This window comes from Protopterus annectens, chromosome 13.part0 (genome assembly GCF_019279795.1).
Source record: "Protopterus annectens isolate FY-2018-M chromosome 13.part0, PAN1.0, whole genome shotgun sequence".
Classification (NCBI taxonomy): domain Eukaryota; kingdom Metazoa; phylum Chordata; order Ceratodontiformes; family Protopteridae; genus Protopterus; species Protopterus annectens.
The window spans coordinates 1,257,824,250-1,257,838,396 of NC_056747.1; the positions used below are offsets into that span (position 1 = coordinate 1,257,824,250).

Sequence of the window (14,147 nt, forward strand, 5' to 3'; positions counted from 1 at the left end):
TCCCTAAGGTGTGCATATGATGCAGCGGAGGCCTCTGCCAGGTCAGCTGCATCTGCCTTTGTTTTGAGGAGATACTTCTGGCTGCGTCTACAGCCCCTACTGGATGACTTTAACGCCATACTCTTGGATGCTCCTTTGGATCACTCTGCCCTTTTTGGCTCAAAGGTAGCTGATCTCCAAGTCACTTCAGCAAAAAGGGAAAGAGCTGAAAGATCTAAAGCATCTCCTCTCCGATCCATAAAAGAGGAACTACCTGGCCAAAGCACAATGTATAAGAAAGTCTTCCAGGCCCTCTGCCCCCCTTCAGATCTAGAAGACCACACAGGAGACTGGCTAAGCCAAGGACCCCTCAGGCCACTGCCCAGAGACCCCCCTTTCCAGAAAGGGCAAGCAGCATCTGACTGCCTGCCTCCTTTACTCTTCCCCCCACCATACCTCTATCCTCTTGTCTCTCTCACTGCATCCCTGCATGGGCCCTAGTGACATCCGACAAATGTTTTTTGTCTATCCTCAAGGAGGGTTACTTCGTGTCTTGGATGTCTCCTCCCCCAAAATTTCCTATGCCACTACCTCCCCTCTCAATGGTTCCTCCTTCCAGAGGTCCTAAACCTGTTGCTCCAAGGCACCATAGAACTTGTACCCCCACCCCTCTGCTCAAGGGAAAGGTTTCTACCCCAAATTTTTCACATGCCCAGGAAGGAGGGACCATGTAGACCCATTTCAGACCTTTCCCGCCTCAACCCATTCCTGAAGGTTTTTCCTTCAGGATAACACTACCCATTCTCTTTCCCCAGGCCTTCATGGTGACCCTGGACATCAAGGTGGTCTTATCTACATATTCCTGTAAAACCGTCCTCCAGAAATTTCCTCAGATTCAAAGCAGGCTCCTTGCCTTTTCAGTTCTGTGCCTTGCGCTTTGGACTCTCCACTCCACCAAGGGTATATACAAAATGCCTAGCCCCAGTCATTGCTTACTACAGAACAAGAGGTTTGTGGATTTTCTCATACCTAGATGACCTCATTCAAGCAGCAGACAACCCTCCTGGCCCACACAGGACCTCCTGCTGCAGTCTCTAGGGTTCCTCAATCTTCCCCAAATCCAAAATAAATCCAACAGAAGACATTGTCTTCCTAGGATGCAGAATCAGAGCAGATGTCAGGATGGCCTTCTACCTCAGGAAAAAGCACTTTCCCTGACCATTCAGTCTGCCCTCCTTTCATCCGCCCTGACTGTCAGGGAATTCCTCAAACTTTTTGGCCACATGGCTGCCACTATTCCCATGTTATCATTGGCAAGATTACACATGGGAAAAATGCAGTGGTATCTTCACTCAGTATGGGCCCAGCACTCTCACCCCCTAGAGTTCAGAATCCCACTTCTCCCCCGCCTCCAAGAGCTGAAGTGATGACTGGCCCAGGTGGCCCTAAACCAGGGTCTTCCCTTACAATTGCCTTCCCCTTGTCAGATCATGCACACAGACATCAGATCTGGGCTGGAGGGCAACGTTGGATACAAGAACAGTGCAAGGTTTGTGGAAAGAAACACAAACAATGGCATATCAACATCAAGGAAATAGCCATATTTCTGGCCCTGCAGGCCTTTCTACCTTTCCTCAGTGCATTCTGAAGATCTTCACAGACAACACCACAGTGATATATGTGGTACCTGAACAAGCAAGGTGGGACGAAGTCCTACCTCCTCTGCAGGCTAGCCCTACAGGTATGGGATCTAGCTGTCTCCCAGGCCTGCATCCCATCCCAGTACAATTGACAGGCAAGACTCCTTAAGCAGAACCTCCTCAGTCATGAATGGATGCTGCCAAGGGAGGTATTCCTAGATCTGATCCCCAGGTGGGGTATTCCACAGATAAACCTGTTTGTCTCTTCCAGAAACTGGCAACTCCAGAGCTATTGCTCCAGAACTCACAACCCGAAGGCTCTTCAAACACTTGCCTAATGTCTTGGAAGGGGAGAGTCCTGTACTACTCCCCTCTAATCCAGAGTCTTACTGAAAGTTCAGCAGGACTCACCAAAAATCTTTCTCCTGCAGGAGACCAGGAAACCCAAACACAAAGAAATCTCCTCTCTCAACGGAGAAGGTTTTCTATTTATTTGGTGTCACAAAATAGGTAGAGCTGCTGGACAGCAACCTGCCTCTTATTCTCTTACCTGTGTGCACTGCTGAAGACAGGCTTGTCTTACTCCTCCCTAAAAGTACACCTGTCTGCCATTTCTCCCTGCCTATGGAGCCTCCACTAGCTTCCAGACTTCCAGCTAAGCTGTTCCTAAAGGGTGTTTTGCACTTAAGACCCCCCCCCCCCCAGGAAACCGACCCCTCCTCCATGGGATGCTAACTATGTGCTGGAAAAAAATCACTCTTCCACTCTTAGAACCAGATGGCAAGGCTGATTTGAAATGTTGCACTTGGAAAACAGTTTTGCTAGTAGCTTTGACTTCAGCCAGGAGGGTTTCAGAGCTCCAAGCCCTTGTTGCTTCCCCACCCTTCCTAGTTTTCCATATGGACAGGGTCACCCTCAGGATTAATCCCTCCTTCATTCCCAAAGTGGTCTGACGCTGTGAATCAGGCTATCCAACTGCCTGCCTACCTTTCCGAATCCTCAGGGAGACAGCAAGTGTATTTCACTCCCTAGATGTCCACAGACTACTTTGTTTCTACTTGCGTAAGGCAAAGCCTATACGCAAATCAGACAAGATGTTTTCCTTCCACACCACGGCTCTGGGGAAAGCTGTAGGGAAACGATCTCTTCCTGGATTGCTAGGGCCATCTCCTTTTGTTTCACTCACCGTGGAATGACACTGGCAAACACCTATTCCATAAGAGCCATGGCCACCTCTGGAGCTTTCTTTAAAGATCTAGATACTGACTCCATTCTGGAAGCAGCTACCTGGTCCTCTGTGCACACCTTCACCAGACATTTGTAAGCTGTACCACATCTCTAGGACCAGGGCAGGATTTGCTAGGGCTATCCTCCTTAGGTTCCTGGAATCCTCATCTGTACAACCTCCCAGCCACCAGTGAGCTTTTGTACTCTTCCATTAGTGAATACTACAACATTGGAATAGGACACAGGAAAGTTGTGTAAAATCTTACCATAACCATAGATGTCCTCCTCTTCCATGTTGCAGTATTCCCTCCCTCCATCCACCTGCTTTCCTTGGCTCCTATAACAGGCTATGCCATCAGGACTGGCTCTGTCTTGGGGCTCCTTGGTTCAGAGGACTGGTGTGCACAGATGTCACATTTATGGCCCACATACCTGCCAACACATCAGACATCCGACGCACCATCGGGGCTGGAAAAGCTTTGGAAACCTGGCCAAACAAGCTGATGAGAAGGATAAACCCCACTAGTGAATACTGCAACATGGAAGAGGACATCTATGGTTATGGTAAGATTTTACACAACTTTACTTTCTTAACTAATTGAAAATTGACATAATCAAGCATCTGGGGGGGGGGGGCCAGGCTTCCAAGTGCAACTTTCCCTAGTGGGCTGATCTATTCAGGCGACCGAGCTCTGAGGCTTTGTTAAAAGGGGAATGCAGTACTCCGTCTTAGTATGTTGCTAATGTAGTCATCGGTACTTTCTGATGTCCTTCTGTTCCTGCAGTATTCTTGGTGTGGGATTTCTTGCCTCAGATGACCTGTACATCTGCTCCTTATACAAAAGCTTCAGCTTGGCTGCTGTAGTTGCGTGGAGCGTCACATGCAGGCCCATAAACCAGGGGCCTTAAATGTGACGTCTGCACGCACAGACCTCAGAACGTTTCAGCTGCAGATGAGTCGCATCACGTCAAGACGTCTAAAAGCCAAGTACCCCATTGGGGTTTTTCTTTGACTTGCAGCTAAAGCTTTGTTTGCTGCATTAACATTTAGCCGATGTCTGCTAAAAAGGGTAAATGCCAATGCAAGCGCCAGATACCTCAAAGATGTGCACGACCACTGCGTTTTTTGCCTAGGCAGAGAGCACGACCATATTGCTTTATCAATTTGCCAATCCTTTGTACCCAAGACCCTACGTAGCAGTCTGGCTGCCCTCAATCTATACCTAGAAAACAAGCGACTTAAAAAAAACTAGTGCTAAGGATGGATCCCAGTTCAGAAGTTCTGACTGAACCTCCGCGGAAGGCGAAAATTCCAAGGCCCACTTCCACTACCTCTTTCGGACGCCCCGCCAGCTGCCGATTTTAGGGGTTGAGGGATGTCCGTTAGATCAGTCTACTTCGGCAACCTTCAAGGAAGCAGCTTCTCAGTTGACTGGCATGTCTGCGAAACTTAAACATCGGCTACAACTGGTGTAGGGTGAACCAGACAGCCAGGCCTCCAACCCTGATTCCTCCACTTGACCCAACCACCCGTAGCCATGCACCAGATTCCAGGCCTTTGCCTAAGGCCACTCCATTAAAGAAACAGAAAACCAAACATCTGGCCACAACCTCTGAAGGCATACCTGACTGGCAGTCCTTTACCTCCTCTTTGGTGCAGGCCTTCATGGCCCTTAGGCCTCTTCTCCAGCTACCTTTCTACTCAGCCCTAGGCCTGACTCTGCCTCCTCTTTCCATCCTCTCACTACTCAAGACAGGGAAAAAGAGCAAGAGGGTGCGTATTTGTCTTCAGATGAATCCATCTCATATGCCTCTCAAATGGCCTCTCCTCAGGAATGATAGTCCCCTGATGAAGACTCCATCGAAGGGGGTCTCCCCTTCGGAGGATATCGCCTTTGGAGAGAATTACAAAAATGAAGGAATAATTCAAGTGGAGCACCTTACAAATGTATGAAAGTTGAAAAAGATTGTGTTACTGCAAGTGGAATCTCCCTCCCCTTCTGCCATACCAGTGTCTTCCCTGCTTGCTTAGATGCCTTTTCCTCAGCGTCCAAGACCTCAGACTCACAACCTACTTCCCCTGAGAGGCTGGACCGCTTCTACAAAGTTCCTGATGACCAGAAATTCCTAGTCAAACCACCCCTGGCAGATCCTGCTGCGATTGCAGTATCACTAGACAATCCAGACTGTTTCAGTCTGCCTCTCTCCTACCTACTGACAAGGACACTAAAACTATGGATAGAATTGGGAAGAAGGCTTACACTCTTCCACACTGGCCTTCAGAGCCATCAATTGTCAAACCCATATGACCAAGTATGCTCTGGACCTAGTCTCCCAAGCCTCTTCATTACTGGCTGCTATTCCAGACTGCCCCACTAAATCTGAAATGGCATCTAAGCTGTCTCTGGCTGCTCAAGTAACCAGACATTCCATTAGATGTAGTTATGCTGCAGAGGCCTCTGTATGGTCTGCTGCCGCAGCCACTGTACTTGGAAGATGTTCCTGGCTATGCCTACAACACTTACCAGAAGACTTCAAGTCTAAAATCTTAGGTGCTCCTCTGGGCCGTAATCTATTTGGAAAACAGCAGACCTTTTTAAAAGCCTACAAGAAGAGAATAAGGAATTGCAAGACATCAAGCACCTTCTGGTGTCTCCTATTCCTAAATATTACAGAAATTGCCTTGCAAAAACTACTTTTGTCAGAAGAACCCCCTCTGCTGGACCTTCTTCCAGGCACAGAAGAGAGGGGCCAGAAGGCAAACTTCTTCCAGGCCGTCTGTCTCACAGCCTCCTAGTAGACGGCCCTTTCAAGACAGAGGAGGACCCAACAATGCTTGACTGCCTTGCCCATCTCTCCCACTGCCTTCCCTTTTGGAAAACCACCACAAATGGGTTCTGGCAATACTTCAAAAAGTTTACTTCCTTTCTTGGAGAGAGGCCTTCTTTAAGGGGCACCCCCCTCAAAGAAATCAGACACATTTCCTCAGATTTTGCAAGATGATCTGAACCTGGGAACTACAGAGCCTGTCCCCACAGGTCAGGAGGGAAAAGGCTTCTACTCAATACTTTCTTATCCCCAAAAAAAGATAGACCATGGGGACCTGTCCTAGACCTTTACTTTCTAAACCTCCTAAAGGGTCCCACCTTCAGAATGTTCTCTACAAACTTTACTCCCTCTTTTATACCAGCCCAGAATTTCATGGCCACACTCTACCTAAAGGCCCATCTGCACATCCCCATACAGCCTTCTCACAGAAAATTCTTGTTTTTCTGGACCCACCTCTCAGTTTCAATTTACAGCATTGCTGTTTGGTTTGTCCACTCCTCCCATTGTTCACAAAATGCCTGGCACGTGCCATAGCCTTTTGAAGAACACAGGGGATCCAAATTTACTCTTAATGGACGACATCCTTATTGTAGCAGAAAGCAAGAAAACTCTGCTAAACCATTTACAGTTCATCATTTCCTTGCTTCCAAGACTGGGGTTCACCCTCAGCATCCCAAAATCACCCTTCACCCCAGAGTGAGACAAAACATTTCTGGGTTGCAGGATCAGGACAGACACAAAGCTTTTCTTCCTCAGGACAAGGTCAGTTCCTTGTCCACACCCTTCAAAATCCTTTTACAGGCCCAACAGGTAACTGCAAGGTAATTCCTATGAATCTTGGGTCTAATGGCAGCCACCATTCCCATGCTACCACTAGCCAGAATGCACATGCGAAAGCTGCAGTGCTATCTAAAAAAAAATGTGGTCACAAAACTAGCATCCTTTACAGCAAGGCATTACCCTCTTGCCCTGCATAAAATCAGAACTAAAATGATGGATTCAGCAAATTCAGCTGAACCCGGGCCTTCCACTGCAGTTACCCACCCCAAACCAGTCCATGCATACAGATAAATCAGACCTAGGATGGGGAGCTACAATGTCAAGTTAAGGGTTCGAGCTAAGTGACACCATTCCATAAAGGACAAACATCAATGCGAGGGAAATGACAGCTGTTCTACTGGCATTGAAAGTTTTCCTTCCCCTTTTACAACCAGGTGCTCTCCTAATCGCAACAGACAACACCACAGTTATGTGGTACCTAAACAAGCAAGGAGGGACAAAAGCCTACCATCTCTGCAGAATAACCTTACTATTCTGGGCCCTAACCTGACAGCACAACTTGTCCCTGCAGGCATCCTACATCCCCCTCGCAGGACAACAAACAATTCGATCATCTTGGCAGGACATCCTCTCCAAATCACGAATGGATGCTGGACAGGAGTGTCTTTCTAGGGGTCCACTTTGTAAATTTGAAATACTGAAATCTCAATTTCAGTATTTTTAATTTACAAAGCCAAATACTTACATTTCCGAAACCGGCAGAAGCTCAATATTCAAAATACCGAAGCACGGATATTATGAATTTCTGCTTCCGGTGGAACGGAATGTGGATGTTTGGGCTTAATTTTGGTAAGTTTGTGTGCAAGTATGTTGGTTAGGGGTTTAGTGTGTGTAAGTGTGTGGTGTGACTGTGTGTTTGAGGGACTGTAAGATGAGTGTTTCGTTTGTTACTGTTTGTGCGATGCGATCACGTAGTTAGAATATATAAGTAGGGGGGGTGGGGGGCACCGCCCCCACATGGGGGGTGCAGGGTGGCTTGCCTCCCTGCTTAAATGTAGTTTAGATTAGTTTGATTGTGGGGAAGTTCTGTGTATGTGTGTACTGAATGTGTAATGTGGGTACGGGATTTTGAATTTTGCGGTTGTGTGTGTGCGAGTTTGAGTTGTGGTTGGGTTTTCAGCTTTGTGGTTTTGGAATACTGAAATTGGAGATTTCAGTATTTCAAAATTACAAAGTGGACCCCTTTCTAGACATTGTCCACCAGTGAGGCACACCTCGTAGATTTGTTTGCCTCCTCCCAGAAAAGACAACTGTGGATCTTCTGCACCAAGATCCACTCTCCACTAGCATGGAGGATAAACTCATTCAGCATGCCATGGAAGGGGAGGTTTCTATATGCCTTTCCATCCTTCCCACCAGTTCAAAAAGTACTCCAGAAAATCGGGAGAGACGAACCAAAAATCTTGCTGGTGGACTCCCTGTTGGCCAAGGCAGCACTGGTTCCTTCTACTTCTCTCTCTAGCCAAGGGCAATCACCACAAGTTACCCCACAAGGTGGACCTTCTGACAAAAGGGAACCCTCATTCACCCACACTTGCAGATGTTGGCTATTACACTGGGTGATAAACTTAATTCCCTTCAGGCACCACTACTTAGGGGGCATGCATTCAGTCTTGAGGGAGATCAGGCAACCTACTACAAGGAAATCTTGCTCATCTAAATGGGAAAGATTTTCCAAATGGTGTCTGGGCAAGGGCACAGATCCATGCCTCTCTGATCCACCCTTAATTCTTGCGTATGTGTCAACTCATTAAGATGGGACTTTCATATTCATCAGTGAAAGTCCACCTGTCTGCTATTTCAGCCTGCCTGCCACTAGATCCTCCCCTGCTATCCAAGCTCTGTCAAACTATTAAAAGGGGTTTTGCACATCAGACCGCCAAGAAAACCCAGTCCTCCACCATGGGACCTTAACTTCATTCTGGAAAAACTCAGTCCCCATTTGAACCAGCTAGTACTATGCAAATGTGCACATGGAAGACAGTACTGCTAGTGGGTATAACTTCAGCCAGGAGGTTGTCCGAATTGCAGGCTCTGATGGCCTGCCCTCCATACGCTGCCTTCCGCAAGGATAGGGTAACCTTGTAGACCAACCCTTTCTTTATGCCTAGGATGGTCAACTATCTGTCCTTAAACCAATCCATTCATTTACTCACCACCTACCCCTCTCCCACCAGTGAAAGTGAGGATACCCCACTCCCTGAGTGTACACAGCTAAGGTTTTACTTAGACAAACCAATTCCATAAAATTCAATCTGCTTTTTTGTTTCCTTCCACCCCAGGGCCCTGGGCAGGGCAGTCTCCAAACAAACCATCTCATGTTGGATAAGGGAAAACTATTTGCCAATGTTACACAATGGCAAACTTCCACAGGGAGTGAAGGCTCACTCTACCAGGGCAATGGCTGCCTTCAAAGCCTTCCTAAAGGTCTTGGACACTGCATCCATCTTGGAAGCGGCTACATGATCCGCCATTCACACTTTCACCAAAAACTACAAGCTAGACAATGTCTCTAGTGCACGAGCAGAATTTGCCAGAGCAGTTCTGCAGGGCTTTGTGGAATCAGCCACTTCTACCTCCTCCCTTCCTTCCATCTAAGCTGTGGTACACTCACACCAAGAATACTGCAGCATAGGAGTAGGACGTAGAATACTTGTGTAAAATCTTACCATAACCATAGATGTCCTCTTCCATGTTGCAGTATTCCTTCCCACCCACCTAACCCTCATTTCTATCCTACTGTCTCACTGTTGACCTGTCTCGGGTCACCTGGTGGTTATACCCTACACTATGGCCAGTGCAGCCACAAATTGGCACTTTGATCCTATGGTTGACATCACTTGCTCCTCTATTTCAAACTGTCCTACTGGGCTTTCAGGTTCCGAGTACTGTGCCTGCAGATGTCACTGGTTTATGGCCCTGCTTGTGACATCCCATGGAACAACAGCAGCCAAGCTGAAGCTTTTGTATAGAGGCAGGAAATCCCACACCAAAAATATTGCAACATGGAAGAGGACAGCTATGGTTATGGTAAGATTTTTACACAACTATTCTTTCTCTATTAGAAATTGTTACTTAGTGGTTTGCTTAATCTCGAAGTTTTGCTCTGTTCCCAAAACTTTATAGTAGATCAGACTTTTTTTCAGTGTCATCTCTGTGTAGAGAGCATCAAGTTGACAATAGTGTGAGCCTGGTCTCAAGAATAAAAAAACTTTGAAAGAGTAAAAACCCCCAAGCTACTTTCTGAAGCATGAACAAGCAAATGTTAGGCCAAAGGCATTGGTCTCTGTTAGGGCATTCCTTTTGTGGTGGCCCCAAAGAAAAGTAGTTTTGGAAAGATGGGCAGGATGTGGAAGGTAGTCCACAGAGGAAATGGGTATGCTTTGTGAGGGCGAGAGAGAGCTGGACCCTGTTAGGTGCGCGAGGTTCACAGTTTTCAGTGGTGGCACCGTTCAGTGAGCCCTTAGCCCTAGCATCTAAAGCACAGCCAGTTTACATTTGTATGCCTAAAGTGAGTAGTAATGTATCTTACTGACCAGGCCCCTGCTTTGTTACTGTGCCAGCAGACTGCAAGCTGCATCTGCTTGGACTGTCCATCCCCAGACTTTCACTCTGTTATCTTTGGATTGGGAGTTAAACATGGGCAGCAGTTCATTTCTGTTACAGCCTTTTGACTACTGTGGTATGCAGGTTGTTGTAAAAAGGGAGAAGGGGCTCTATGATCAAGCAATTTGGACATCAGTGAGGATTGATTTGCGAGTGTAGCAGATCATGCTTAGATCAGAGAATTCCTTGTTGGTTTGGTATATGTGACCTCTCAGCCTGTAGGAGCCAAATAGGGACAAGGCTTTGAAGAGGTGCATATAACAGAAGTTTGCTGCAGCATTGTATGTTTCATACACTTTCATGTTGGTAGTACTGTCCTTTACTGGATTTAAACATCTGCCTATGTAAGCCCACAGTCAAGAGAACTGCATATTAACTGCACACTCTACAGGTGAGAATTCTGCTGCAGTAGGGTTCCTTGGACTCTTAACATCTGCTTGTGGCAAGTATCAGCTGTATTTTTTTCCTTAGCTGTTGCATCTAAATTCTCCATGTAAATGTATTGATGGAGCTTTTCTTCCTGGCCCACCTGTGAAAAATGGGCTTTGCCCAGTCTGACTTCACCTGTCAACAATGACCAACTTTTTTTATTTGGATTTATTTTGCAGTGCTTGGTGGAGAGTTCATGAAGTACATGGAAGCCTTCAAACCATTTCTGAGTATTGGACTGAAAAATTATGCAGAATACCAGGTAAGAGTGACAAATTGGTCCCTTGAATTAACTGTTGCTCAGTTGTCTGAACAGGTTTTGCTGTACTGCTTGTGTAGTGTTCCTACCAAAACATGCTGTGGCAGTAAGTCCTTTTGCTTTGAGTGGCTAAACAGAATGCAGACAAGCAATCGCCATCAGTAGGATTCAAACACTGTAATCACTTGCAGTACTGTTGCCACATTTCTGCTATGATTAGAAAGTGGATGGGTAGAATTGTCCTTTTATTCTTATGTTGCAGGATTCTTTTTGTGGGATTTCCCGCTTCAGGTGACCAGATGTCAGCTCCTATACAAAAGCTTAAGCCTGGTTGCTGTAGTTGAGCGGGACGTCACACGTAGGGCCATAAACCAGGGACCTTAAATGTGATGTCTGCACACACAGTCCTCAGAACTTTTCAGCTGCAGACGCCGTCACATTGTTCACTTCGCTCCTACTCGAAGACTTCCAAAAGCTTAAGTACCCCATTGGGGAAACCTTGCATTCTTTCTGCTTGAGCTTGGTTAGCTGATATGAAGTAGTTAACTTCATTTGATCAACCTGTGGGTTCTGGATCCGATATAGATCTGCGCTGGCAGCTTACCGAGCTAAAGATCCAAGCTTCTCTCCCTTACCCATACTACACTGCGACCTCCTTCCAATCCTCAGATCTTGTTTGCCGAGGCTTTACCACCATGGGATTCTTGAGCTCCAGGCAGGTATAGTTAATCAAGCTTTGGATCTGTGTGGTTTGTGTGAGTGTTAGATTAGTTAATCCCTTTTCCCTCTCTAACCTCAGGTTTTGCATACAAAAAAAAGTAGTAGAAAAGGAAAGTTTTATAACTTTCACCCAGTGTAGGCCTCCCCTTCCCACCCTTGGCATGCGTGTGTGTGCTTGGCTAGTTAGCCTAGTTGAGATATGTCGGAGGCACAAAAACTGACGTTATGTATGTGTACAGTGTGGCCATAAGCTGTCACCGGCCGATGGTCAGACTGTGCGTGGTTTGTCTAGGGGTTCCACATCTCGCATCAGGCTGCAAGATATGTGCAGCATTCAACCCCCGGGCCCTGCAGGATCTGCAGGACCAAGCTGATTCTGGCGGATTTTCTGCCAGCATAATCAGCCACCTCTTCTGCGTCTTCAGCCACGGCTGTGGCTGTTGAGGTTTCCGTCCCTCCTCCCCTGACTCCCACTTCCAAATAGGGCAAGAGAGAGGCCAGGAAGGAGAAACGGAAGGAAAAGAGAGAGCGAAAGCGAGAGTGCGACAGGGAAGAGAGGTCGCAAGAGACCAGCGGACTCTGTCTTGGCGGCGCTTCAGACTCCTGCACCCCCCAGCAGAGTTGGTCCTGAGAATCCTAGGGTCCATGGCAATAGCTATAAATCTGGTTCCTTGTGCACATCTGTATGAGTGGTTACAGTGGACGTTACAAGTTCAGTGGTCTCTACTATATCAGTCTCTAGACTTTCCGATTTCTCTAAGCAAAGTGTGCCAAGCTTCTCTCGTGTGGTGGCCTCAACCCCAGGATGTGCGAGAAGGTCACCCCTTTGTTACACCTCTTCCCCAAGCCACAGTGACCACGGACGCCTCCCACTTAGGGTGGGGTGGGCATTGATCGGGCAGGACTGTCCAAGGCACATGGACCCCAAGCGAGACTGTTCTGCATGTCAGTGTACTAGAGATGAGAGCAGTCCTTTTAGCTGTGCAGGCCCTTCATACCTCTTCCTCTGGGAGCTATTGCGATCCAGTCAGACAATGTCAGTGGTCTGGTACATCAACAAACGGGGGAACCAGGTCCTAGCCAGTTTGTCAAGAGGCCATGAGAGTGTCAGAATGGCCGATCTCCACCAACCGCTTTCTGATAGCAACTCACATCCCTGGTCGGTCCAACATTTTGGCAGACAAATTGAGCAAGACTATGCTTTCACCTTATGAGTAGTCTCTGAACCCTTATGTAGCGGAACAGATCTTCTTCAGGTGGGGGTCAGCCTTGCTGCTTTCTCTTTGCATTGCCGTCCAACGCAAAGTGCAGTGAGTTTTTCGCTCTGATTCTCCCGACAGGGGAAGTCCCCAGAGATGCTCTTCTCCATGCTTGGCCACCTTGTCTTTATGCATATCCCCCGCTTCCTCATGACAAAATTCTTATAGAAAGCTAGTCTGTTGGGGAGCAAGGTTATCCTCATAGCCCCATTCTGGCCTCGTCAAGTTTGGTTCCCTTGCCTACAGTCTCATCTTCTAGCTCCACCCTGGATTTTGGATCCCATTCTGTAGCTCATTCATCGTCCCTCTGGAATTTCCTCCTCCAAATCTGGACAGCCTCAAGCTCACAACTTGGTTGCTCCAGTTCCATTAGTTGCCAGGACTCCCGGTATCTCTTCTCCAGTTAAATGCTTTCTGGTAGCAGCCCACAAGTCCTCTACCAGGGAAAGTGTACAGTAGTAAATGGCAGCGTTTTTCCATTTGGGCTTCTCAGAGAAATTTTGATCCCTTTACCACTCCAGTTCCAGCGGTGTTAGACTGTCTCATATTTTCCAGCAGGGGGCCAGCTCTTCCACAGTGCAAGTCCAGTTGGCGGCTATATCCCATTTTCATGTAGGGGAGAATTCAGGATGTTCATGTTTCACTGTTGCAGTCCTAACCAATGGGGTTTATCCAGCTGCCGGTAGCCCTCGATTGGCCAGAATACCAAAGGCAAGTAATGACGTCTGCTGTAAATGACGTCAGGGCATCCGATGCAAAGGGAGGCAGCTGACGTCACTTACGTCCTCCTTGCCGTAGAGCCCGAAGCAGAAGCATTTCTTGCACGAGTGCCGGTCGGTAGTTTTCATCTTTTTTGTATTCTAGCTACACAATTGAAGTCAACTACGGCTAAGTACCCCTTTGGGGATCCTCTCTTGCCTTAACGAATGTCAGAAAAGGTCATCTGTTTTAACTGTGGAAAGCAGATTCCCCATAGAGATTTTCATTCATATTGTATTTGTTTAGGCCTTGACCACAACATTCTTAATTGTGATCTTTCCACTTCCTTTAATCTGCTTACTGTTTGTCGTCTGGCTAAGCTTTTAGCTAAGCATTTTGGAGTTCGGCCTAAGTTTGTCGGTATGGCGTCCGCTGGACTTCAGGCTTGGGATATCCCCAAGAAACGTAAGGATAAGGACCGCGACGGGCTACTGAAGGTAAAGTCCTCTGATAAGTTGGTCAGTCATGCAATAGCCAGTGAGACGCCTTTGCAGCCTGCAGATTTTCAACTGCAGGCCTCAATTGAGACCATTTCAGAGGCCCCCAGGTCTCTGGCTTCCATTTTGTTGCCTTCTGCCTGTTGTCTCTCCAGCTGGATCC

General features: G+C 47.3%; 1 protein-coding gene across 1 annotated transcript in view; it reads left to right on the forward strand.

Moving 5' to 3' along the window:
• Positions 1 to 14,147, forward strand: part of KPNB1 (karyopherin subunit beta 1) — a 2,271,876-nt gene that overhangs the window by 1,651,705 nt on the left and 606,024 nt on the right. The window contains exon 16 of the mRNA XM_044055271.1: positions 10,730 to 10,812. Within this exon, the coding sequence (XP_043911206.1) occupies positions 10,730 to 10,812 (83 nt within the window). The remainder of the gene's footprint in view (positions 1 to 10,729; positions 10,813 to 14,147) is intronic.